Source organism: Clarias gariepinus, chromosome 28 (assembly GCF_024256425.1).
Source record: "Clarias gariepinus isolate MV-2021 ecotype Netherlands chromosome 28, CGAR_prim_01v2, whole genome shotgun sequence".
Lineage (NCBI taxonomy): Eukaryota > Metazoa > Chordata > Actinopteri > Siluriformes > Clariidae > Clarias > Clarias gariepinus.
In genome coordinates this window covers 13746032-13773617 of record NC_071127.1, presented here as the reverse complement: position 1 = coordinate 13773617, position 27586 = coordinate 13746032, and the positions used below count along the sequence as shown (strand labels likewise).

The window sequence follows — 27586 nt, the reverse complement described above, 5'->3', positions numbered from 1 at the left end:
GTCCCTGCACGAGCTTTTCATAAGGCATTCTGGGTAATCCGCTCTCTCTTTCCGGTTTGTACGCCATCACGTAAGAAACGCTTTTCTAATTTTCTCAGCCTCGAATCCGGTATAAATCTCACCCTGAATAAAGCCATCTATATTTAATATTTCGTATATATGCCCCGGGGGCTTTAATAATGTCCGTGGTGTCGGTATTTTGCTCCTGTGTCACGGTTTTGTGGCATATTTCGGGTTTAGATGTTTGTTAGCCGTGTTAGCTGCTCTTGGTAACCGCTCGCGCTCTCAGACACGCCAGGGTTCAGGCTGTGTGTAATGTGAACTAATAATGAGTTAATGAGCACTAAAACATATTCTGTATTTACTTATTTATATATTTTTTGTGTATGTTTAATCAGTGGTTTAGTTATTCTTCTGTTAGACTGAATGGGTTGAGCTGAAAGCAGGGTTGTAGTGGTTCAGGAAACGCAAGCATGAGTTCATTACTAAAGAATAATTTATGTGCTGAAGTCTGTATTTTGACATTTAAAATGTGCTGCGTCTAATTTTCTGTCCAAACAGTGGGGGGTTTAATTTGTTGATGTACTCTTGTCCAGGGTGGGCCAAAACTTTTGGGAAGCGTGCCTTTAGAGTGCAAGTATTATGAGATGTCCATTTGGAGAAAATTAACTGTTGTCTTTTTCCTCACACTTCATTGTATAACACAAACTACAAAAGTGATCTTGTATTATTTATTAATATTACAGACATAATACAGATTGACGGTCAGACAGGGACTTTAGTGTCTGCTTTATATCTTGGTATCTGCACGGTGACATGGTGGTTTTGGCCCTGTCGCCTTTGCACCTCCTGGGTTGAGGGTCTGGGTTTGTGTGCATTGAGTTTGTATGTTCTCTCCATGCTTGGTAGGTTTCCTCTTCCAGTCAAAGGACATGCAGATCAGGTTAATTGGTGTTCCCAAATTGCCTGTAGTGTGTAAGTGTTGACCAGAGCTCCCACTGTGGTCATAAAAATGTGAATAAGTATAATGGTAATTTGATTGGACTACAGAGGTTCAGTGATGGATGGATCTACTAGTTAACTTAGTATATTACAGCTAGTTAGTATACACTTTAGTTAGTACTACTGTGTTTCTTGGTATCTCTTAGTGCACTTGGTATACTATAGTTAGTATAGTTTTACACTTGTTTAGTATATAATTATATTAGTGTATATATTATATTATTATTTACCTTATCTGCAGGTACTTTAGTGTGAGGCGTGATTATTGATGCACTTCTGCTGTATTTCTCTTGCAGGTAAGGCATCATGGGTGCGTACAAGTACATGCAGGAGTTATGGAGGAAGAAGCAGTCAGATGTGATGCGCTTTCTGCTGCGTGTTCGTTGCTGGCAGTACCGTCAGCTCTCCGCCCTGCACCGCGCTCCCAGACCCACCAGACCCGACAAGGCACGGAGACTGGGCTACAAGGCCAAGCAAGGTAAGCGTGCCATTTCGTTGGCGTTCATCTCGCCTAAACGCAAAGCGTGCTCATGTATAATACAGGCAGTCTGGAAACAATGTTTGCCTTCGGGCTGTAGTGTATGAGTGTGTGCTTTGCGATGAATGGGCGCCCATTTTGCTAAAATGGCATTCGGTGTTTGAAGTGAACAGTCACACTAATATGACACATTTTAACCTAGATAACTGGAGCAAAGATGTATTGATTTCGGAAAATGGATGCACTTCTAGCAAAACTATACTTGAGAGTTTTGATCTGGAGGATTACAAGCTAGGAAAACGGTTTATTTATTCTTATTGTGACTGCTGCTACAAACCAATAAGTAGGAGGGTGTGTCAAAATAGTCAAAGGTAGTCAAAATAGTCAAACTTTAACAAACGTACTACAAAATGTATCTTTTGTGGGTCAAGCTCATCAATGTATGTTTTAAGACCTAGTTTCTTCACAAATCGGACTGATGACACAAGCGAGTGTAGATTAGTCTAGCCTGTCAATAGATGAGCTTTGTTGTGTAATTTGGCACAGACATGATGTCACACAGTAAGGATTTTATTGGGAATGTGTGTTGGTAGGGAAAAATCTGCTGCGAGTTCTTGATCGAGTTGCTGATGCTGCGTTTTGCTTAAAGTGTGTTCTTTTCCACAGGTTACGTCATCTACCGGGTGCGCGTTCGCCGCGGTGGCCGTAAACGCCCCGTGCCCAAAGGTGCCACATACGGCAAGCCCGTGCATCACGGTGTCAACCAGCTGAAGTTCGCTCGCAGCCTGCAGTCCGTCGCTGAGGTACGTTATTTACGAGCGAGCTTCTCAGACTTGTCCTATGTTTATCCCACTACGCAGATTTTGTCAAGTTCCAGCAAGGCTACTCGGATCACTTTATAATGTTCTCAAATATTCAGTTGTTATAAGCTCTTTGAGAAGGTAGCCCTTTTTTATTTTTTGTATAGCTTTAGAATTTTTTAAACCTCATATTAAAGTCATCCTTATAGATGCTTACCTTGCCGATCTAAATATCGATAAAATGTAGATGTGTCTACATTGCTTGCAAAAAGTGCACAATCATGCAAAAAGCACATGACTTACTAAGTGAAGCTCTGTGCCCGCAGTACAAATTAGATTATTACTAATTAATATTTTCAGTCATCTCTGAACAGCTGAATGTGTTTCTGACCATACTTTATACAATTACTAGATGTGTCTGTAACTAGATGTTTGTCTTGAACTTAATTGCGTACTCCTAAGCAAAAAAAAAAAAGTACAGCGCCATCTGTTAAATTTTGGATTTTTTGTTTTTTTGTGAAGTGCGTGAGATCTATAGAGGTCAAGTGCACAATCATAATCGTGTGTAAAAACAAAAAAAAAAAATGTACAACGCCATCTGTTGGATTTTCAGAATACTATATATTTTTTTTTACAAGGGCATTTTTTATTTACATTTCAAAGTAGCATATCTGTTCCTGTGGGCTTATTGAAATGAAAAAAAAAAAAACCTGTACGTTACCTCATTATTTTTTACGTGATGCGTGCACAAACAGAATGATGGACAGAAAAAAAATTCCAAAAAACAAACATCGTGTCCCCACAAATCTTTTTGTAAATCTTTAATGTACAGATACAACTTTACAATTTTATCTATAGATAAAAAATGAATGCAAGTGCTAGTCTGGTTTGTTGTGCGCATAAACTTTGTGCTAGTAAGATGACGATCAGTGGTGTAGAAGTGCGGAAATGGTAATACATACTACTGTTGGGTGTAATGGACTCCATACTGAGATTGTTAATTTTGCTTTTAGCTCAACTTCTAATTCCTTACCTCAAAATCAATAAAAACTTAAATTTAACATGACTACCTTCTCTTACCAATAAAAAGACTAAGCAGTTATTTGTATACAGTTGAGAGATATCAGAGTATGCGCACACCACCAGGGATCACCAAAGATATCTCGATATTTGGTTACTGATTTCAGCATAGAGGCTGAATCCATTTGTCCCCCTTTCAGCATGCAGCCCTTGGGTTTTCATTTTCTACAAACTATTTTGTAAGGGGATTTAACTAATGCTTTTTTTTCTTTTTTCTTTCCTTTTCAGGAGCGTGCTGGGCGTCACTGCGGTGGTCTCCGTGTGCTGAGCTCCTACTGGGTGGGTGAAGACTCCACATACAAATTTTTCGAGGTGGTCCTGGTCGACATCTTCCACAAGGCCATCAGACGCAACCCAGACGCACAATGGATCACAAAGGCTGTGCACAAGCACAGGGAAATGCGTGGCCTCACGTCAGCCGGCAAGAAGAGCCGTGGTTTGGGCAAGGGCCACAAGTTCCACCTTACCATCGGCGGTTCTCGCCGTGCGGCCTGGAGGAGACGCAACACTCTGCAGCTGCACCGTTACCGCTAATATGTGTGCCGAACATCTGTACATTCATCAGAATAAAGTACCTTTATATGGTCCACTTAGTGCCTGGTGTTTTTTTTTATTTTATTTTTTTTATGCTGTCTTACCAGTTTCAAGTAAACACAATTACTTCTAGCAAGGTCATTAAATCAATGCTGAGCTTTTACTAAAATAATTGAGTTCCTCTGTGCTAAGGTTTTCCACAGTCTGGACATATCAACTAAAAATAAAATGCGAGTTTCCAATATCGTTTTACACAACTAGTGAGAGTAGCTGGCTGACCATAGTTTAGCGGTTCTCAATCCCCTGCCCTTTACCTTTAGTGGTCTCGGCTCCTGATTTTAGCTGATTTGCAGCCTTTCCTGAATAAACATGGCTGTAATAAAGAGGGGGGTGGGGGGAGAACGCAAAAATGTGCACAAGAAGTTGAGAATCCCTACCGTGGAGTTTTTCCCAAATCCTGATCTAGCTCTCCTTTTCACAGCATGTTATAATGGTTATGTGCAACATTGTAAGATATAATTTACATCCTGAGATAAATTTTCTATCTAGTGTCCTGCTACTGCGTCCTAATACTGTTCGGAACTGAAACGAATGAATCTTAATCATTTTGTTTTTAAGGATCTCGGTATGGTCCATGTAACAAAAAAGTAACATGATTTGTTCAGTGGTTTAGGCTGCGACTGACCTTGTTTTTGTCCTAGAAATAAGCAAAAACAAATTGGCTTTTTTGCCTTCAGCTACAGAGATCTAGATTTTTTTTTTCTCCTGTGTGTCTAACAATGACAAAGAGAATTAAGTTAAGAATTAAAATAAGTGATCACCCATAGTTTTATGATCAAATGGATGCACTAAAGTTCCCGTTGTTAAAGACAAAATTGCTAACAAAAAAAAAGTTTTAAGTGGTGACTGATGAGACAAATTGCTAGGAATCTTACAATACTCATTTCTATCATCAGACATATTGTTTGGAATGAAAAAAGGGTTCGACCTCAAACCTGGGTTTCATGAACAATATCTTTATGCTGTTTGAAATTGTGTTGAGAAACAACTCTCTAAGCAAGTGAAGATTAAGGTTCCATAGTGAATTTTTTTATTTCTAGCATATCCCATGTAGGAGGGTTTAGTCAGCTAGAAGAGAGCAGGTAGGGTTGAGTGCCTGTGCTCAACAGTGGCTGACTGGCAGTGCTAGGGCTTAAACACTGATTTTCCTATCAGTTTCCCAAAACCTTTAATCGTTTGAGCCACCTAGGAAGAGTCATGCGACAGCCAGTGCTGGGATTCAAACCCATGATGTCCTGTTTACAAGGTGGGTGCTTTCACCAAATTGTTGCTGCTAAAGGCAAGTCAACAAATGCTTAAATGTATTAATAATGAAACCTTATTTGCTTAATCAAAATAACCTGCATGGTGGTGTAGTGGTTAGCCTCGCACCTAATGGGTCAAGGGTTCGATTCCCGCCTGGTCTGGGGGTGTGAAGTTTGCATGTTGTCCCTGTGCTTGGTGGGTTTCCTCCAACATCCCAAAGACATACTGATTACATTAGATTAGGTTTTTTTCTGTAGTGTGTGTGCCATGTGATGTATTGGCACTCTATTCAGGATGTACCTTGTACCGTAAGTCTCCTGGTTTAGGCTCAAGACCTCTGTGACCCTGTACAGGATAATACTTAAGTGCATGGTGCAGTACTTATTTTGTGTTGTCTGAATTCTGGAGCATTAATATATATAACTTATTTTATAATAAGCAGACTGAGGCCTGTTCATTTCCCAAGCTACTGACACTTTAAGCAGGTGTTCACAGGTTCGTAATCCACTCACTTTAGGAAATATCTGTCTACAATAACTTCATATCATACATCAAGACAGTATATCATAAGTCGAGTCTCACACATTTGTGGTGAATTTTCAACCGCACAACAAAACTGTTCATTTGTTAAGCAAACGCACTACAAATACCAAAACATCACGAACATGGTTTAAAATAAACTGGTTTATAAATAGGACATAAATGACCAAATGCTTGATTCAGCCAATACTAAAGTTTCTTCTGTCTCTTTGACGAGTTTTCAGTTTAAAGATGGTCTTCTTTACTGAGTATACAGCATCAGCAGAGACGTCTCCCACCCAACGTCACAAACTTTATAGTTATGTAGTATACCATATGTGAAAAGAAAAACTTGTATAGATATCGTAATATATAATTTATTGCTGTTTTATATACTGTATATATAATTTGCATAATGCCTATATACTGTATGTACTGTGTATATACTTTACTATTTGCACTTGTGGGAGATGCTTGTGGGAGTACCTGTACTATGGATTGCACATTAAGTCACATGAACAACTATCGAATACGTCATCAACTCGAGAGTTTTTTTTTTTTATCTCCTTAACCTGCCATAAAATAACTATAAGAAACAAGGCAGAAACAACTGGCCATCAAATTGTTTATCAGTCAGCTGTCCAAATACTTTTAAATTTGCGAAAATGGGTGGGATTTTTTTTTTTTTTTTTTTTTTGTCACGTGAGTTGAAACAGTCCAAATGGTGTCCAAATACTTATGGCCAAATGTAATAACTAATGTCTTTATCTCCACTAGGAAAAAGTGCATGATTGGTCCATTCCTAGTTGTTAAGTGTAGAGATTTTCCACTCTGGGGTCAACGACGGTGCGAGAAAGCAATCTCTCTAATTTGCACCGAGTGCGAAACACATGGATGCTGAAATGCGATCATTTCCCTTGCAAATATCTGTATGTTTCTTACCTCATCCTTAAAGCCTTCCATACAGGCCATGCAAAAGCGATTTCAGCTCCCTGCCTCAGGTGGCCTGATTCAGGATTGGTGTTATACTGAAGAAGTGTATACTTACACCCTCGCCCTTCACTGCACTTTGTCCATTTTGGCACAAGTCATTTGCCAGAGAAATAAAATATGGCGGCGATCACCAAATGGAGACACATACATCTGTAACTGTAAATATACGAATTCTTGATGTCTGCTATCATATCAATGATCAATGTTGATGATCCCAGCACACCAGCTCTACATAGAGCTTTTGCATTCGTGACTCATGCTGTACTATCATGTGTGACCGTGGATACCCTCAATATTTGCACAGCCTACGTGTCTTGTATCTTGTTTCAATGGATGATTTGGTTGCGCTGAGGAGAATGTGCTGTTCCTGAGCATTCACTACATTCCTGTCTTTTTTTAGAGCAGCCTTGCTTTTAGGTCAGTTCTCAAAATGGAATACAGATCATGACTTTAAAAAGTCTACACACCCTGGTTAAAAGTGCAGGTTTAGGTTAGGGCTATGTAGGAAAAAGAAAACCAAAATAAGTCATGCCTGTTTTTCTTTTCCAGATGTTTTATGAAAATGTCTAGTGTAAACTCTCGATATTTTCATTACTGTGCAAAAGTCTTGAGCCCCCTCACTTCTTCATACTTTCACTTCCAAAGAGCCGGACTTTCTTGTATTTTTAATGTAGTCTTGAGCAATAGTTCGCCAGGCTTCCCGAAGGACTTTTTGGCTCTCATTTTTAGTCCAGTCCCTGTTTTAGAGGAATGTTTTTTGTTTGTTAAGCCGCACAGTGACCTGCACAAAAAATACATCTAACTTAAGGCATGAACCAGCGAGAAACTGATGACCGCTTGTTTTCTTGTTTAGTTAAAATTTAAATTCTTAAGCTCAATTTAACTCAAATATTTTTATTAGAAATTACGTGACAATTTGTACCTTTACATCTCAACATGTTCTCAGTCACATGACCAAGTACGGCTTTTAAAATGTTGCGAAATTTTACATATAAAAAAAAATAATAAATCATCTTTCAGGTAAGGCGACATGTTGCTGTAATGGTTATGGCACGGTGGCCTCGTATCTTCAGGATTGAGGGTTCGATTCCCGCCTTGGGTCTGTGTGCGTGCGTGGAGTTTGCATGTTCTCCTCCTACAATCTAAAGACATGCAGATTAGGCTAATTGGCGTTCCCAAATTGCCTGTAGTGTGTGTATGTGTGTGTGTGTGCCCTGTGATGGATTGGCACCCTGTCCAGGATGCCTGGCATAGGCTTCAGGCCCCCGGTGACCCTGTACAGGATAGGTGTTATACAAGATGAATGAATGAATCTCCCAGGTGTATTTTTATTTTAGGTCGTGTATTCATTTATACTGGTGATGCTGAATGCTGAGTGGTTGGAACAGAAGAGAGGGGAATTGAGGTTGCTGCTGAGGTTGTTACATAAACAGGCAGTTTTTTTTTCTTTATGTTGTATCTTTACACACACAGGAGATGGATGAATGAATGAATCTTTAAGGTCGATTTTTATTTTTGTTTATTTATTTGTTTAGGAGGGGAAAGAAATACTGTAATCATTCTTTTAACATTTAGACATTACTATGATATTATATATTAAAATCTACATATCCATTGTGACTATATAAGTGAAGCTTATTCATCCAGCATGTTTTTTTTTTTTTGTGATCAGCATTTATGCTGTAGGGGATTTAAACTTTTATAGGCCATTTTAGGTCACACTGCCATGTCCTATATGCATGCTCTAATTTTCTTATATCACATAGGGACAGAAAGTGTGTGTGTGTGTGTGTGTGTGAGAGAGAGAGAGAGAGAGAAAGAGAGATTGAAAATGATTGTGTTCATAAATGATATATATGATGTAATCAATCTTTTATAATTGCTTTGGAAACAATGTAATTTTTTTTACATGCATGCCAATAAAGCCCTTTTGAACTAAACTGAGACAGAGAGACACTGAGAGACACTGAGACAGTAGAGCTTGAGAGAAACAGAGAGACTGAAAAAGTGTGTGTAAGAAAAGAGAGAGAGAAAAAAAATAATAAGAGGGGGAGATTGAATAAGAGAAAGAGAGATTTGAGAGAGTGTGTGTAAGAGGGAGAGACAAATAGATTAAGAAAGTGTGTGTGTGTGTGTGTGTGTGTGTGTGTGATGGAGAGAAAGAAAAAGAGAGATTGCGTGAGAGAGATTGAGATGTTTGTGTGAGACTTTAAGCAGAGAGAAAGAGAGAGATTGTGTGAGTGAGTGAGAGAGATTGAAAGAGATTGTGTGTGTGTGTGTGAGATTGAGAGATTGTGTGTGTGAGAGCGAGTGATTGAGAAAGAGAGAGAGAGAGTGTGTGTGTGTGTGTGTGTGTGTGTGTGTGTGTGTGTGAGAGAGAGAGAGATTGAAAGAGGTTGTGCACAAAAATGATATATATAATGTAATCAATCTTTTATAATTGCTTTGGCAACAGTGTATTTTTTTTTACATGCATGCCAATAAAGCCCTTTTGAACTAAACTGAGACAGAGAGACACTGAGAGACACTGAGACAGTAGAGCTTGAGAGAAACAGAGAGACTGAAAAAGAGTGTGTGTGTAAGTGAGAGAGAAAAAAATTAATAAGAGAGAGAGATTGAATAAGAGAAAGAGAGAGATTTAGAGTGTGTGTGTAAGAGGGAGAGACAAATAGATTAAGAAAGTGTGTGTGTGTGAGAGAGAGAGGGAGAGAAAGAAAAAGAGAGATTGCGTGAGAGAGATTGAGATGTTTGTGTGTGTGTGTGTAAAAGAGAGAGATTGAGAGAGATTGTGTGTGTGAGAGAGAGATTGAGAGAGATTGTGTGTGTGTGTGTGTGTGTGTGAGATTGAAAGATTGTGTGTGTGTGAGATTGAGAGATTGTGTGTGTGAGAGCGAGGGATTGAGAGAGACAGAGTGTGTGTGTGTGAGAGAGAGAGATTGAAAGAGATTGTCTGTGAGAGAGATTGAGAGAGTGTGTGTGTGTGTGTGTGTGTGAGATTGAGAGATTATGTGTGTGAGAGCGAGAGATTGAGAGAGAGAGAGAGAGAGTGTGTGTGTGTGTGTGTGTGTGAGAGAGAGAGAGATTGAAAGAGATTGTGTACAAAAATGATATATATGATGTAATCAATCTTTTATAATTGATTTGGCAACAATGTAATTTTTGTAAACATTCATGCCAGTAAAGCCCTTTTGAACTAAACTGAGACAGAGAGACATTGAGAGACACTGAGACACTAGAGCTTGAGAAAGACAGAGAGACTGAGAAAGAGTGTGTGTGTGTAAGTGAGAGAGACAAATAGATTAGGAAAGTGTGTGTGTGTGTGTGTGTGAGAGAGAGAGAGAGAGTATAGAGCTCGTGAGCCTCAGAGTGAACACTGGCTGAGAATGAGAATGCTGCGTTCATTAGCTCAGTGTGAAAGTGTGTCAGTGGGTTACATCGACACCGATGCAGTAGCGCGCTGAAGGAGGAGCCGGTGATCTGGGTCACATGGGCCGCAATGAGGAGCACTTTTACTCGAAACACAACAGTCAGCACAGCGCTACAGATCTGTCGAGCTGTTTGTTAGTCTCTCCATTCTCTTCTGTCTGGACGTTCGGGTTTATTCTTGAACTTCTCTAGATTGCTCTCTTTTTTTTTAAAGACCAGTCCGGGCGTGCAGCGTTCATTAACACGCTGATTTTTGGAATGAATTTGGTTTTCCTTATAATTTGAAACACATGGAACAAATCTGAGTGAGCGGTGCTCGATATTTAATCCAGGGCTATCTGCTAGTCTGATAGTCTAATTATATTAAAAAAAAAAAGAAGAAGATTTAATTTAGTGACAGATTATCTTTTCATACAAAGAAAGTTTTGCACACCAAAGAAGATTACCTGATTCGTGTTGTCCAAAGACATGGAATCAGCAAAGGCTGGTAAGAATTATTATTATTATTATTATTAAAAAATATATATATATATTATTAATAATAATGATATTAATGCATGGCATGTAATGTACATGTTACACTGTTATTCCACTTCCGGTTGTCCAGCTACTTTTTTCATGAATCATTAATGCTTATCAGAAGCACAGAAAGATAACAGTGTCATTTATCTTATCTAGCTCCGTTTTGGTTGTTTTTGCGTCTGCTGAGAGAGTGATGTGTATAGTATAGTAGAAATATAAGAAATATAAGTAGAAGACGTCTGCCTTTGGACGGCAATGCAGTCGCGCGATTCACATGGACGCTTCGCCCTAGCCATGTGCAAGTGTGTTTACGCTGCCCGTGCGTGCTCGCTGATTGGTCGAAACGCGCGGTGACGTAGGTATTACATAATTGCGTGGCGTGGCTCTGGGCTGCGGATCCACGTGAGGCGTGTACAGTGTGTCTGAGAGCTGACCTACTTCTGAAGCGTGTTTCAACACCATCACCACCACTGTGTGTGTGTGTGTGTGTGTGTGTGAGAGAGAGAGAGCTCTGTCTCTTCTCTCAACCACTTAATATATGCAATTAGGTCATTTCTAACTTCTCTATGGCAAACCAGAATGTCCTGGATGTTAAACATGAATCCAGAACAAACCTTTTTGATCTGATGCAGCATTTTATTTTTTCAAGCCTCACTATTATAAATATATTTTTTTAATTAATCCTAATCTATTTATTCATCTAGGAACCTCTGTAGTCCGACTAGGTGATTATCATTGTATTTATTCCTATTTTACGAAATCTCACACTACAGACAATTTGTACGGCAATTATTTAACTAATAAGTCTTTGGACTGTGGGAGGAAACCGGAGTACCTGGGGTAAACCCACCAAGCATGAAGAGAACATGCGAACTTTATTCACACAGATCATGAGGCAGAACTCGAACCCAGACCCTGGAGGTGCAAGGTGCACACTAAGCCACCGTGTTGCCAATGAATCCCAATATTGTCATCAATCCATCCATTTTGGAATCACTGTAGTCCAACTAGGTAACATGGAGGCCAATGGTGATTACCCATTTATATTCACACATGCTGTGGGCAATTTGGGAACACCAGTTAGCCTAATGTGATTGTTTTTAGACTGTGGGAGGAAACCGGGATACAAGGAGAACATGCAAACTCCATGCACACAGACCCCGAGGTGGGACTCGAACCCAGACCTTGGAGGGGCAAGGCTAAACACGAAGACACCATGACGCCAATATTGTCATATTAACTACTAAATATTTATTTATTCATTTTATTTATACTCAATTTATATATATATACAGTGTATATATATATATATATATATATATATATATATATATATATAATGTAAAACCTGTTGCGTACTTTATATAAAAGTATGACTCACTACATTTTTACTTTTAATTTTACATTTTACACTTTTTCCATCAAATGTAACTTTGCTAACCGGAATGGACTGATGTCAATAATGTACATTTGAGTTGTGATCATTCTCGTCAGTTTAGCTGCACTCTACTAAAAGGGCACTTATGTAATGGAGTTACCTAACCACAAAGAAAGAGGCAGAATTCACATTGGACAAAGTGATAAGTAATAAAACCATGTACACACAAATCAATCTAAGTAATAAAATTGTTATAAGGATTTTATTTTAGTCAATGAATTTGATGACTTTTTTTTTTGTAATGTATGTATGGGATGTAAGGGTACCGTCAGTACTGTCGTCTCAGCCCTCAGACCTGGGTTGGGAGTTTGAATCTCTCGCTTCTGATCTGTGTGTGTGGAGTTCTCGCTATTCTTTGTGGGTTTCCTTCAGGTACTCTGGTAACCCCTAAAGTACAAAAATATGATGATTGGTATTCCGAAGGTGCTTATGTACCTACAGTATGTGTGAGCTTGGTGTGCGGTATGGAAAACCTATTGATGAATACATGAATTTATATAATAATCTATTATAATAGAGGTTGTACATGTGCATGCAATTAGGAGTAACAAGAAGAGTAGAACAGACAGTGCCTGATATACTGCTAATATGTGTCACTGTGTGCGTTTTTAAAATAGCAAGAGGTGGCACGACGTGGTGGCTAAAAATCTCTGCATGATTGATTTTTAAAGTGCTGCAAGTTTTTTCAAATTTTTTTTCTTAGAACCTTACTGAGAAAACCTAACAAGGTTCCAGAACGCACATCAGAACCAAAGAATAACCTGACATAATATAGCGTGCTTGTTATTTCCAGGCTGACCCTGTTAACACCAAACTCCTTTTATTTCACTCCTCCTCCGAACATACTGTTTCAGTGTCTATGTAAATGAGCTACTGCTGAGCCACGTCCCTCCAACATAGAACTGCAGAGCTATGGATGAGGGTTTCCCTTATATGAGGTCACATTAGTGAAGAAACAAAATGAATTGGGTTGTTAAAGCACGCACATCTGTTTGCCTGTAAAAAAAAATAACAAGAAAGTGAATTTTGCATAATATCTGCTCTTTAAAATAAAGTTCTTAAAAAAACGTATACAATGGTATACTGTCTGAAAAACTGTCTGAATTTTCGTTTGCTCATTTTCATTTAAAACATGAAATGGATGTGACATACATACCCCCAGCTATTTGAATGTCTCACTTTGACAGAGTTTCCAAGCTCTCTCTTCACCTCTCACCAATGCGATTCTTCATCAGGGGGCGTTATAGCCTACATCAGCTCGTCGAGTTCAGCCTCCAGCCCTGAGTCGTGCCACAGCGACAGCTCCAACAGCAGCTACCAATTTTCATCCTCTTCGCCTAGCGTGTCCTTTTCCACCCGCCATGACGGACAGCAGGTCAACCCGGCCAACTTCTCCCAGCCTCAGAGTCACAGCACGACCAAGACGCGCTCGCCGTCCACCACCAAATCTGGTATCACCAGTGAGTACGCCTACTAAATACCAGTTACAGAAAGCTGTCATCTCCATTCATGTATAGTAAACCACTTTTCACTTCTTCTGATCCTCATTATAACATGAGAAAGAATGATTGATGCTTAAATCTCTATATATTTGTACTCTAATATATTGGGGTTCACTGCCAGAAACTGTATATATGTATTCAGTCATTTTGAAAAGCAGTGCTTCATGCAGCTCGGTGACTCATAACTCTTAACTCTTGCAGAGATCAGTGGCCTGGTCTTGCTGTGTAAAGTGTGTGGAGACGTGGCTTCAGGATTTCATTATGGTGTTCACGCCTGTGAAGGCTGCAAGGTGAGAAAACACACCTAAGGAAGTCTGAATGTGCGATGAGATATTTTTGAGCATACGGCCTAATACAAATTTTTACGGTGGTGTTTTTTTTTAACTTAAATTATATGTTATCTATAAAGACTCTATTTATGTTAATCCTGGAAAAAAATATATAATGAAAAAAAAGAAGAAAAAAGCTGGTCAGTGACCGAAATATACACTCCAATGTTGTGAGAACGAATGAATGAATACATGAATTAACATCAAATAAGTTCAAGCATTCAGGACTATAGCCAAAAAAAAAAAAAGATCGCTGAGTCAAAATGATCTAATCATTCATGATCAAAATGAGTCACTGTTTCCAACTGGTCAAATTATTGGCCTGTGTCAAGCGACGAGAACAACTAGGGGATTTGAAATGACTCGTATTGGGCTAAGAGCTGTCCAACACATTATTCATACCTGTAATGATGGTGCTAAACCGTCAACTTTGTTAAAGAAATGTGCTCATGAATAGAGATCATTTAAACGCTTGGTAAAATTGCATGGTTAAAAAAAAACTTCCCAGTAAAATAAGAGCATTTCCACACTGCCGAGGTGATGAGAACTTACAGGATTGGGACTAAACATTAGAGAAGCACCTATTAGTGAGAATAACCAGATTGAAAAAGGCTTCAGGTCTCTAGAGATCATCAAAGATAAGAGTATGGAGCAATAAACATTGCTGAAACTGTATGTATGGGATGATGTTTTTTCGAGCAGTCTTGGAATAAACAAGCGTTTGCAGACATCCGTGTTATTGAGCGAGACAGCACTAAGCCAATAATCACAATATGGCGTGGGGTTAAGGGTCTTGGAATTCGGACATGTCAGTAATTCCAACCTTGCTAAGTATTCGTGTTACCGATTCCACCCTGGTGTCCTATTGTGAAGTGCGGACCTCGGGTCAGGCAGAAAGCAACAGCTGTTAACAGTGGAACCGTGGTATTGGTATTGGTCTTGCTGCTATGTGTAAATGATTTAGAGTCGTTTTATTACATCATCCTGGTAATCTATAGATAAGGATTGTTGCTTGTACTGTCAAGGAGGAGAAGTTATGATAAAATATATTGTAGGATTCTGAGAATTGCGAAACACTTGTTGGAACCCAATAAAAAGAAATTAAAAGCACTGCACAATGACAATAAAATCTATTCTAATTTAATCGAATCTAATAGGACACTATGAGTCAAGACCAACAAAATTTGGTAGTATGTTTTTACTATACATCCTAAAAAGATCGCCATGGTGGACCATCTGATCCGCACACAACTTGGCGTAAGGTTTATGCCAGATGCAACTCTTCCATTTTATCCATGCTCGGAATCGGCACTGCATCCAGTGTCTTTGGGTGGGAATTGAATCCGGACCCTATGCATGGCAGATGAGAAACCCACTGTACCATTGAGCCACCAAAGCACATACTCTCACTTTTGCCACTTTGAATATTTACATACAACTTGGACATTGTGTTTGACAATGTAAAAATAGAGTTTACTTTCCTAGATGGCCATATTTTCTGGATTGTTGTTGTTAAACTTAAGTCTGTCCATTACTGAAAAGATAGACAGAACCTGTGTCTCACAGCAGTTTAACTCCCATTAAGATGCTATTAAACCCAAAGGTCTGCATGTTTCTCTATCTGTCCTGATGGCCATGGTTGATTTGCTCACTTCCTCTCTTTTATTCCTTGCTTTCACCCAGGGTTTCTTCCGGAGGAGCATCCAACAGAACATCCAGTATAAGAAGTGCCTTAAGAATGAGAACTGCCCCATCATGCGCATCAACAGGAACCGGTGCCAGCAGTGCCGCTTTAAAAAGTGTCTGCTAGTCGGCATGTCTAGAGATGGTGAGTTGGCGCACTTGCTTTGTGTCTTAAACGATACGTCTCCGGGACATTTTTGGGACAGGACGCTTAAGCGTTTGGCAAGCGTACAACTTAGGCCATTGAAGTGTTGATGAAGGATCAGGATTTCAAGGGGGTGGAATCAAACCTGATCAAGGTCCTCCTACCTAGGGTGGAGTCAAACCGAAATTTAAGGGCTTGGAGAAAGTGTGTTTCTTGTTCCAGGTTGTTGGGACCAGTTGGTCAAGGTCCAACCCTGGACTTTTTAAGTTTCATTTCCACTAGATGCCTTCCAGATGGAGATGTTTTTTTTTTTAAAGAATTTACCTGCATTAGAGTAGACCAGGCTTAAATCGTTGCACTGTATGCAAGTGATTGTTCATGCAATAACTTATTCCCAAGCAATTTGAGCAGTTTTATTAGTTAAAGGGCATGTATTATGCAAAAATTCTCTTTTTAGTCATTTTGAGATGGGTTACTCCGAAAACATGTTCCTTTTTTCCATTTTTGTTTGGCTTTAGTTTAAACTTTAAACGAAATAAACCTAATAAAAGAAGAGAAGAGCTCCTCTTCTGGCTTGTTGCTCAGCGCTGCTGTACTCTGGGAGGCGTTTCTCAGCACTAGCTCATTTACATAGACACTGAAACAGTGTGTTCAGAAGAGGAGTGAAACAGAGGCAATTTTATTTATTTATTTTTTAGTTTCAGCATTAAAAGATACACATTGTCGGATCTCTGAACTGTGTTAATCTGTTAAAGACCTTTAATGCCACTTCATGTTTAATTTAACACAACACTTCATATAAACTGATCACTTTTTGATTTAATTGCTGTTCAGTCATAGGACAATTAGAGTCGTTTACCCGACATCATTAAGCTAAAATTAGGCTTTTGTACTCTAGTCAGATTTTTCCTGTAAGGTAATTATCACAATTAAATGATTATCGTTATTCATTTAATTAGCTGAATGTTTGGCCAATGAAAATGAAACGATTTTTTTAAGAATGCTGAACGTTGAATTTAAATTTTACAGTGAAACAGGAAGCTGTAATAATACCCATGTCAATGCCAATGGCATCTGCATGATTTTTGCATCATAAGTAGTGAACAAGAACTTGTTAATCATGTTTTAAAAGCATTTGGATTTAATTTGCTTGTGTTTTTTTTTTTTTTTTTTTTTAATCTTTGATCAGAACTGTTCTGCCCTTTCGAGTACAAATGGCCTTTGTTTACCTTTAACAGTTATGTCGGAAGGTGCAATCGTTTTAATGTAGGAACAACTCATTCTACTTCTACATTACAACACTGCTATCCAAGTAATAGATCAATCAGATCAATGTTTATCAAAGATAGGCAGATAACATCATACAAAGCATATCAGGGTCAAGGTCAGGAATTTGAAACCACGGCTCGGTTTCAACACGACTGACTATCATCACACGATTCTGACACAACTAGACAAGGACAAGGGATGATGAAATGCCACTGGCTCGCTGCTGGTCTTTTGTGACTGAGGACGGTTCTAGTGTGAAGATGATCATGAAGATTGAGGCGATTTTCTTTTTATTTTATATATTTCTTTCCAATTTTCTCCCCAATATTAGTCGTGCCTAATTCCTCCCCGTCACTAGGGGGCTCCCACATTAAGGCTACTACTACCACTCAGCCGGGAGGGCGAAGACTATCCCGTGTTTCCTCCGAACCGCATGACGTCAGCCGACCGCATCTTTTCGAACTGCTTGCTCACTTGGAGGAAAGCGCTAGCCGCTCCTTCCGCTTGCGTGAGCTCACAGACGCCCCTGATTGGCTGTAGAGCCGTGATTAATGTGGGAGCGCAAGTACCTCTCATCCCTCCCCCCTGAGAGAGCTCGGCCAATCAGCTCTCTCTAGACCTCCAGCTGTGAGAGGAAAACCGCATCACCCGGGGCTCGAACCAGCGCCCCCCGGATGATAGGGCGAGCACTTTACCACTGCGCTACTCGGAGGCCCTGAGGCGGATTTTTTGTGATGATTTGTGACTACCGGACTGAAACTCTGTCTCCGACAACAAAAGTAGACTTTCTTTTGGTGTTATAGTGCTTTCATATAACTTTCAGCCTCATAGCAGACAGATATTCCAGGGATCACTCAAATGAGGATGGGTTCCCTTTAGAGTCCGGTTCCTCTTAGGGTTTCTTCCTGTTCTTCTTTCCCTAATCCTGGCTTATATATATATATATATAATATATATATATATATATAAAGTCTGTCAAGCTGACTATTTTAACAATGACACTTGTTAAAAGCGCTATATAAGTCAATTTGAATTGAAAGTCCTGATGTCCCAGAACAGGTGCAGACACACATGTTCAGACACAAGCACACGGCATAAATAAGAGCGCATGATTTGTAGCACTCTGCACCACACCACCTGCTGAAATAAGGAATTCACGACTGGATCTCCCATGGTGAAGGACAAGGGTTAAGGAAAAACAGTGGTCTGAACTGAGACTTGTGTATGATTTGGGAAAATGCTGAAAATGCTGCATGTAAAATTAGAACTCGTACACACCAATATGTTACCTGAATTTAATTGTTAATTAACAATTGATCCAGTGATCCCTACCCCTAGAGGAAAACCCCTTGCTGTTCCAATATATTTGACATCACTTATTAAAATAACAAATTTTTTTAATGATGTGGTGAGATGACACCAAATGCAAAAGACTTTAGTTTGAAACAAATTTTGATATACATTTCATTTTTAGTTAGTGTTTTAGAATTCTTTTTTGTTTGTTTGTTAATTTAGCTCTTTTTTTTTTAGGGGATATTTCATGCATTTGGATTTTTGCAATTTGTGTGTGTGTATTGTGGAGGTTTTTAGGGTAAGGTTGATTTTAAAAATAACATTTAATTAAAAAAATGCTAAAAAAATGAAGGGAAAACGTAGTCCCAGTTTGACTTGAACGCTTCTTATATGTGTATGTATGATTAAAGTCAAACTCTGGACTAAGTGTTCCCTTCATTTTTTTTTTTACCATTGTACCTGACTAGTTTCTGGGAATGTTTTATGTTTGCTGCACCACACAGTGACTTATGAATCATTCAAGCTGTACAAAACATCCATATGGTATACTGCTGATGCTGAATGCTGATTGGTTGGAACAGACGAGAGGGGAAATGAGGTCGCTGCTGAGGTTGTTACCTAAACAACCAATTTTTAGGCAGCCTGTTGCAGTAAAACATTTGTTCCTACGCATTTCTTTTAATTTAATCTATAATGATTTTATTTCTTTTAGTAAAAAGATATGAGGCAAATAGTTTTGCACAGTACTGTATATATTCATGCACATGGATACAGTTTAGTTCTAGCATGATCATATTCTCAGGATGATGATATGTAAACTACATTTAAAAAAGAAATTTTTTTTTTTACATGTGCTCCCCAGCTGTTCGTTTTGGACGAATCCCAAAGAGAGAGAAACAGCGCATGCTGTTAGAGATGCAGAGCGCCATGACCAACATGATGAACAACAGCCAGCTGCATGGCAACAATCCTCAGGTTTCCAGCAGCCTGGCTCAACCTTGCTCGACGAAGCTCGCATCTGGGGCCACGCCCCACGCTGCCCCTTCTTTCTCCCCTGCCTCTTCACCCCAAAGCAGCCAATCTGAATTGAGCAATGATCCTGAGCCCTTGCTCGCAATGGACACGAGCCCAAGCTCTGACTCATCCAGCGCAACAGACAGTGGCGAAGACGAGGCCGTCGGAACGAGGCCGGGTCACGAAGCCGAACGCATCGTGGAGGACACGCAAGAGATCTGGAACCTTCATAATAACATAGTTACAGTAACTCGCCAGCACCCGGGTTTACAATGCACTTCTCAGGAAACACCACAGGAAGATAATGCGCTCAGCCGGTGCCCTGTTCGAGCGAGCAACGGTGCCTCCAATGGTCAGGTTCATCTGCTCACCAGTGCTGCCCCGAGTCACGCATGTTCGGCCTCTGTTATTGGCCAGTCGCTCCAGGTGCACAACTCCAGTGGAACCTGGGCCAGTGGGAGCTATGCTGGTTCTGCATGGAGCGGAGGCAACAGGATGCATTTGGTGAGTACATTGGACTTACTTAAGGAACTAGAAGAACAAACGAGTCTTTTCCTCCAAAACCCCCAAAAGTTATTTATTTAAGTTATTCAGCCAGTACTTAAACAATCTTGCATTCGACATCAGGCCAGTGGTGGGCAAAATACAGAAATAAAACTACAAAGTAAAATTAGATATAGTTTAAGTTTCTCACCTGCCTTGTGTGAGACTGGCGTTTGATTCCCAGCCAATGGCCAAACCCCAGCCACTGGTTGCAGTGCCGGTCCTAAGCCCGGATAAAATGGGAGGGTTGCGTCAGGAGCATCCAGTGTAAAACCAAGTTGTCAAGTGCCAAATTGTTGTGCAGATTGGATGATCCGCTGTGGCAACCCCTTTACGGGGACAGCGAAAAGACTAACAACAATTTGGGAGCATTGGTGGCTCGGGGGTCGGTTTCTCGCTTGTTCATCAGGAAGGGCATCCGGCGTAAAATCTGTCCAAATTTGGGTGCGGAGCGGATCAGATGGTATGCTGTGGTGACCTCTCAACAGGAGCAGCTGAAAGACTATAAAGAGTGCTGAGTTTGTTGTAGCTCATGCACATGGGTCATTAATATTCCAAAAAACATCTACTGCTTCCTTTCCCAGGTGTGTCCCATGAACACTTCCCCCTTTGTGGACCCACATAAATCAGGCCACGCTATCTGGGAGGAGTTCTCCATGAGCTTCACTCCGGCTGTCAGGGAGGTCGTGGAGTTTGCCAAACGCATCCCTGGCTTCAGGGAGCTGTCCCAGCATGACCAGATTAGCCTCCTTAAAGCGGGTACTTTTGAGGTATGTGCTTCTTACAGTAAATGCTTAATCTACTGTAAACTTCATCATTTACTTAAAAAGCTTTAATTTGATACACGGATCAGAACGCGGCGCTTTGTATTCCCGACTGCAGGTTCTCGTGGTGCGTTTTGCATCGCTGTTTGACGTGAAGGAACGCACCGTGACCTTTCTGAGTGGAAAGAAGTACAGCGTGGAGATGCTGTGCTCGATGGGCGCCGGTGACCTGCTTAACTCTATGCTGGATTTCAGCGAGAAGCTGCGTGCTCTGGACCTCAGCGAGGAGGAGATGAGCCTCTTCACTGCTGTTGTCCTCGTCTCCGCAGGTACTGTTCACATCCTGTTACAGATAAATAACACGTGGATGCATCCGTGCATGTACATGACATCTGAAATGCAACGTATAATTCTTATTATTTATTATGTTATTATTTATAGTGGTTGCACCTCCTGGGTTGAGGGTTTGATTCCCGCCTCTGGGATGTTGGGCATTAAGTTTGCATGTTCTTTTCGTGTTTGATGGGTTTTTAAAAACAGACCTAATAACCTTATGATCTAATTAGGAGGATAGTAGATTGAATTTGCTGCTATTGGGGATATAATCTCTTACTTGCAAACTTAAGTGTAAGAAACTGACCCGCATCACGCTGGTGTTTCCTCAGACCGTTCAGGCCTGGAGAACTCGAAGTCCGTAGAAGCGCTACAGGAGTCGCTGACCCGCACCCTGCGCAGCCTCATCACCCAAAGCCACCCGAACGAGAGTGCCATCTTTACCAAGCTGCTTCTCAAACTGCCTGAGCTACGCTCGCTCAACAACATGCACTCGGAGCAGCTCCTGGCCTTCAAGGTCCAACCATGAAAGGCAGTTCTTCTTCTTCTTTAACCATGCTGTCCTTTGACCACAAGAGTCTTCAGATTCTGTATGTACGTTCATCAAATCAGAACTTTCCTACCTCACACTGAGGTAGAACGGAGCAACAGGTTATATCAAACACATTGTACTACAAAGATGTAACGTGTAATTTTTGCCGTATAAGCAGAACCTTCTTGAATTTTTTTTTCTTTTTAAAGTTAAACTGCTTAACTGTCTGTGCAATATGTGACTCATGTTTACTGTTCATGTTTTATGGATCGAGAGATGCTGCTGTCTACATTCTTTGATCCTGTGTACGATGTATGGTGGATGTAGGTACCGTAGAAGAATGTTTCTTTTACTTAAGTAGTTGGTGCCTAATTCATACACACACAGTATATACTGTATACACTGATCAGACATAACATATTGACCACCTATTTAATACTCAGTACATCCGCTTTTGCCACCAAAACAGCTCTGACCCATCCATGCATTGACAAGACATACTAGTCTTCTCACGTCACAGTACCAGATCCTGTAAGTCCTGTAGGTTGTGAGGTAAGACCGCCATGAATCATTTTTACAGCACATCCCACAAATGCTTGAATGGATTGCGATCTAAAGACTTTGAGGGCCAAGTCAACACCTCTATTTCGTTGCATCCTGGTGCCAACTATTCAATGTTACATTCAAATGTCACACTTACCCAGTCAGTCACATGATGCAAAAGAAAATGTGATTTCTCAGCTCAGGCCACCTTCTTCCATTGCTCTGTGGTCCAGTTCTGATGCACATTGTAGGTGCCTTTGGTGGAGGATACGGGTCAGCATGGGCACTCTGATCGGTCTGTGGCTATACAGCCGCATATGCAGCAAACCCCTTTTTATCACAACCAGCTTTAACCTTTTTCTTAATTTCATCTACACTAGCGCTTCTATTGGATCGCTTCTAGCTGGCCTGTGGACTACACAGGCCAGCTTCACTACCCATGTGCATCAAAGAGCCTTGGCCGCCCATGATCTTGTCCCCGGTTTAGCGGTTTTCCTTCTTTGAATCAAGTTTTAAAGTTGTTCTGATGCAGTCGTCTAGCTGTCACAATTTGGCCCTTGTCAAAGTCACTTAAATCCTCGCGCTTGCACATTTTATCTGCTTCCAACATATAGACTTTACAGACAGAAGGTTCACTTGCTGCTTAATGTATCCCATTCACTCGCCATCGTAACGAGATAATGATATTCACTTCACCTGTCAGTGGTCATAACGTTATGGCTGATCGATGTATATGCACGATATATATAAAAAGCTAGTACCAGAGATAAGGTGAATAAAAAGAATATGAAAGAAGCTACTAAATTAATGCTTTTTACTATACTTGGTGATAAAATGACGCAGTGTCGCTGATTTTACGTGCAGAAAGAGAATATTTAACAGATATAAATGTATTTTTAATAGGTGAGTAGAATGATGCTCATTTTTAGTTTAGCATAATGGTGCAGCTATGTATATGTTTTGTGAATAATAGGACTATATTTGGTAGAATTGAATAACAATAATATTAATAATTCTAATTAATAATAACAAAATAAACGCTCTGGCAGTGTTTGTATATTACAGGGATTTAGAAATAAACTCGCTAAGTTAGTAACCTGGATGGAATGTCCAGTAGTTATCAATGGGACCCAATGAAAACATTCGAAAAATGCTTTCAGGTCAGACACTCTCTGATGGATGAGCCTATCAGATTGTATATAGAGTCGGCCAAAACATGGTATTGGTGCTAGAAAGTGTCTCACCTATGTGAAAAAGTGAACTTTCTAATCCATGCTTGTTTTTTTTTTTGGAAATATGCATACAAATTAATATTTTTATCAGATTAAAAGAAACATATTTGATAAATACAATTCCATACTCTTTTATGTTTTAGTGTCTGTAACCTTTTTTTAAAATTAAATCTTTCAATGATCTTAACTGTCTTTCACATGAAAAGACATAAACCTGAAAAAGTGCTTTATTCAAAAATGCAGAATGGTGAATTTGACATGGTTACAGACACTACAGATTTTTTAAGCTTTTACCAAAAACCAAATTAAGCAACATTTTTTTACAGTTCATATGCTTTTAAAGGCTTACACCAATTTTAGTATCAATACTCAAAGAAATAGGAATAATGTGCATTTTAAATCATTACTATTTGAAGCGAGACAGTATAATGCTAAAAAATGCAGCATTTTTAGGGCAAATATAAAACTCCAAATCTCTCCAAAATGGCTCAAGTTAGCAACTTTGGATTGGTGCAGGATTTGTTACTTCCATGTTGCATAAACTTTAGAAATAGCTTCTTTACCACTTACATTTTTTGTACCATATGTATACCATAAAAATAATAAATAATTAAAATCAGCACCAATACTGTGTTTTGGCTGAGTGTGTATATATATATATATAAGGGCAGGATCTATCAGTGCTAACTATTAGAAAGCATTTTTTTTCTCTTTTGCTGAGGGGTTAAGCTGATGTACTGTATTTTTTGGTTGGATGGGTGAAAAATAAAAAACCAGTAATTCTGTTATGCCACTCGGGCATTTGGCAGCCATATGTTCACTGGGAGAGAAGGTTTTTTTTTAGTTCTTTTTTTTTTTTAAACTTAATTTTTTGATCACCTTAATGCTATGATAAAACCTCTTCACCAACACCAACACCTTGAGGAAAACCTGCTGGAGAAATAAATGACGTTGGTCCTTCCAGTACGCTTTCGGAGACATGAACAATGTATGTCACGATTCATTGAAGATGTTCTTTTTTTTTTTCTTTTGGTCAAGTAAAAATTTTTGGGATTAGAGTCACTTTTGGATCAGTCGTCAACACACAAGCATATCACAAGACAGGCTGAGAGGGGGAGCTTGGATCAGTCGCGGGAGATGGACAAGGTGCCAGAGCAGCACATAGTCGCGTTACTGACTTGTGTTTCCACTTTACGAGAGGAATGACTGTGTAAGCTGCTTAGACTTTAGTTTGACTAAGATATCAAACTTACCTCATAATGATTGTGATGTAGTTGACACTTGATTGTATTTGCAGTGAAGTGAATAGCAGTGATAGTAAAAATGCTTTTTTATTATTTTTTTTATTTTATTTCAGTCATAGCGAACGCAGCTTTGAGTGATTAATTTCCTTGTATTCCTGTGTCCTGACTGCATTTAAGCTTCCTCTCAGTGTCCATCTTGAGCATCTGACAGCATTGCCAAAAGGTGGTCTGTACTGGATTTTATTTGTGAGTGAAAATACCTAGATTTATATGTGTAAGATAAATATATATATATATACAAATAATATATATTACATATAAAATAAAAACTATAAAAGAAACTGTCCTTGCTCATGTGTTTTCCATTCACAATTTTTTTGCCCACAGCATTTGGGGTCCAGCTGTACGATAATAACCCACATCTGGAATCTGTCCACTGCTGTCGGTGCTAATTTTCGCAATTTTCTTTTCGCATGGAGGGCAGTTGCAATCAGAATTCCAAGCATTATGTTATTCACAATAGGTTGGACTAGCATTATCAGTAAATCTCCATTCATTTAGGATATTAAACTGCATGGGTCAACTAACAAAGTGAACACAATTTTACTAAAAGACAGGACTAAGAAAGGACAGGACATTTGCCCATGTGCTTATATTCTTTACACTTTATATGTGTATGCCTTGTGGGTTTCCTCCGCGTACTCCGGTTTCCTCCCACAACCGGAGATGTGCAGATTAGGCTAATTCGCATTTCCAAAGTGAGTGAGTGTGTGTATTTGTGTGTGTGTGTGTGTGCCCTGTGATGGATAGGCACCCCGTCCAGGGTTTACTCCATCTCTTGCCCTAAGTCTGCTGGGATGGACTTCCATGGGATAAAGCGGTATAGATGATAAGTGGAGTGGAGTGACATTAAGCCTGTTCACCATCTGAGCAATAAACTGTGCATTCATGTCAAACGCCACTACCACTCATACTGACTGAGCTTGGGAATAAGCAATGAATTTAGAGTACTATAGAATAGAATAAAATGTAGAACAATAATAAAATAAAATTATAAAAATAGTAGTATGTATAGACAGCATGGTGGCTTAGTGTTAGGCACTGTGACGTCAACGTGTTCTCCCTGTGCTTGGTGGGTTTCCCCCAGGTACTCCGGTTTTCTCCCACCGTCCAAAGACATGTTAATGGGATATGAATAAATGGTAGAATACGATTATATATATATATATATATATATATATATATATATATACTCAGCAAAAAAAGAAACGTCCTCTGACTTTCAACTGTTTTTACTTTCAGTAAACTTAATGTGTAAATATTTGTATAAACACTAAGAGTCAACACCATAAGACATAAACTAAAAATGTTTCCCAATGTGTCTCTGAATGAAGGGAGGCTCAAAATCAAAAGTACCAGTCAGTATCTGGTGTGGCCACCAGCTAGAAGTACTGCAGTGCATCTCCTCCTCATATTATATCATATAATATTGTTTATGATAAAAAAATTACACGAAAGATTTTTATTATACAATAAGCAATATACATTAATATACATGTATGTGAAAAAAATATATAATTTATACGAAAATATTTTTTATATACAACATGTATTTTTTTATATTGCTTATTTTAAATTAAAATTCGTTTGGTGTAATTTGTAAATCATAAACCTATGAATTTATGTTCTAATATAATGTGGCGTGGGCGGGATTTCAATTAGCAACCATCATGCTTTGCAGGAGGGGGTTGTTATGTGTTCACCCTGTTGGGGAAAGGTGTTTGGGTTAGTGGCTTCGGCCAGGTTGGGTGTGTGTTTTATTGATGTCGAATGTGCTGTTTATGCTGTTTCGTGCCATTGCTGAATAAATTATTCCCAGTAATTTGCATTGGGTAGCAAGGAAGCTCACTCGTCTCTCCAAGTTCCTTCTTAGTGGTGAAAAACACTACAATAATGAGATAGAGATTATATGTGTGTGCGCGCGTTGGGCAATTCGTGGCAGAAAGGCATTTTAGCGTATAACACACCGGCTAATGATCTTAACTCAATAGCGGCAGCTTGTAAAAAATACACCATAGTTGCCAGACAGCAGTCATTACAAGCCAAGGCATTACTAGTTGAGTCGAAACAATCTCACTTCATTTAACCAATCACGGTTTCGACTAAGGCTCGCCTACCTTATCAACATACATCGACAAATAAATAAATGTGGAAATGCAGAAATAAATATATGTAAAAATGTGGAAAATCTAAAATGGATTAAAAAAATGTGACAACACAAAAATATTATTATCAATACTATATTTAATACTATATTTATTTATAATTATGATATGTTTAGTCCTCCATACAGCACTGACGTTACTTCCTCCATGCGTTACCATGGTAACATAAGCACCTCGGATAACTGTCGCTGCTGCCGTGAAACTTTCACACTACGGACATTAAATATTGAATATTTACTGAAAAAAAAAATCTATAAACCTATAAAACATACTATTGAAACGTGTATACCAAGTAAATGTTAATAATAATAATAATAATAATAATAATTGATTAAAGATGTACGGGAATTTATTTATTTATTTATTTATTTATTTATTTTTACCGATTACTAGCCTACATAATGCTAAATGTAAATTTTTGTGTTCTTTAAATTTTATGTCTTCTTTAATAAAAATAATAATGAATATATATAACCCCTTTTTCAAGCCCTTTTTTTCCCACTCCAGCGAGACCAAACGACTGGTGGGATTTTTTTTCATTCCGTTTTCCGGTGAAGTGAACACCTGTTGTTCACTCGTTCCCTACACCGTTTTGCGGTTCCCTTTAATCTGAACATTTTCGCTCCCTTGTTGAGTTTTGGAATCACACTTAACATGGCTGAACACTTTGAAGTATACTTGGCAGGGTACTTCAGGCCGTTTGGAACGCACCTAAGGTCATCGGGCCTCAAGACTCATGGATGCATGTGGGGAGTGAAAGCTGGCCCAGATTTACTGAAAAAGTTCATGCTGGCTAAAAAATGAAGGAATGCACAGTGCATCACAGCTTGTTCCTACA

The 27586-nt window shown here is 39.3% G+C and overlaps 2 protein-coding genes across 2 annotated transcripts; both read left to right on the top strand.

Annotated features, from left to right (window-relative positions):
- The first annotated feature begins 2 nt into the window (after positions 1-2).
- rpl15 (ribosomal protein L15) lies at positions 3-3947 on the top strand. The gene is made up of 4 exons (XM_053490377.1): positions 3-70; positions 1299-1480; positions 2147-2283; positions 3589-3947. The coding sequence occupies exons 2-4, from the start codon at positions 1309-1311 to the stop codon at positions 3892-3894; spliced, it is 615 nt and encodes a 204-aa protein (XP_053346352.1). The 5' UTR covers positions 3-70; positions 1299-1308; the 3' UTR covers positions 3895-3947.
- Positions 3948-10102: 6155 nt separating this feature from the next.
- On the top strand, positions 10103-24820 carry nr1d2b (nuclear receptor subfamily 1, group D, member 2b). Its single transcript, XM_053490035.1, has 8 exons — positions 10103-10624; positions 13333-13557; positions 13801-13889; positions 15612-15756; positions 19181-19836; positions 20460-20645; positions 20758-20968; positions 21305-24820. Exons 1-8 carry the CDS (start codon positions 10606-10608, stop codon positions 21499-21501), a joined length of 1728 nt encoding a protein of 575 aa, XP_053346010.1. The 5' UTR covers positions 10103-10605; the 3' UTR covers positions 21502-24820.
- Positions 24821-27586: the final 2766 nt, after the last annotated feature.

Bases quoted from the DNA above. Each gene is read 5' to 3' on its own strand.
- rpl15 (XM_053490377.1), top strand. From the start codon at position 1,309: ATGGGTGCGTACAAGTACATGCAGGAGTTATGGAGGAAGAAGCAGTCA. The intron at 1,481-2,146 runs GTAAGCGTGCCA...TCTTTTCCACAG, and splicing joins GGGCTACAAGGCCAAGCAAG to GTTACGTCATCTACCGGGTG. The intron at 2,284-3,588 runs GTACGTTATTTA...TTTCCTTTTCAG, and splicing joins GCCTGCAGTCCGTCGCTGAG to GAGCGTGCTGGGCGTCACTG.
- nr1d2b (XM_053490035.1), top strand. The intron at 13,558-13,800 runs GTGAGTACGCCT...TAACTCTTGCAG, and splicing joins CACCAAATCTGGTATCACCA to AGATCAGTGGCCTGGTCTTG. The intron at 19,837-20,459 runs GTGAGTACATTG...TTCCTTTCCCAG, and splicing joins GAGGCAACAGGATGCATTTG to GTGTGTCCCATGAACACTTC.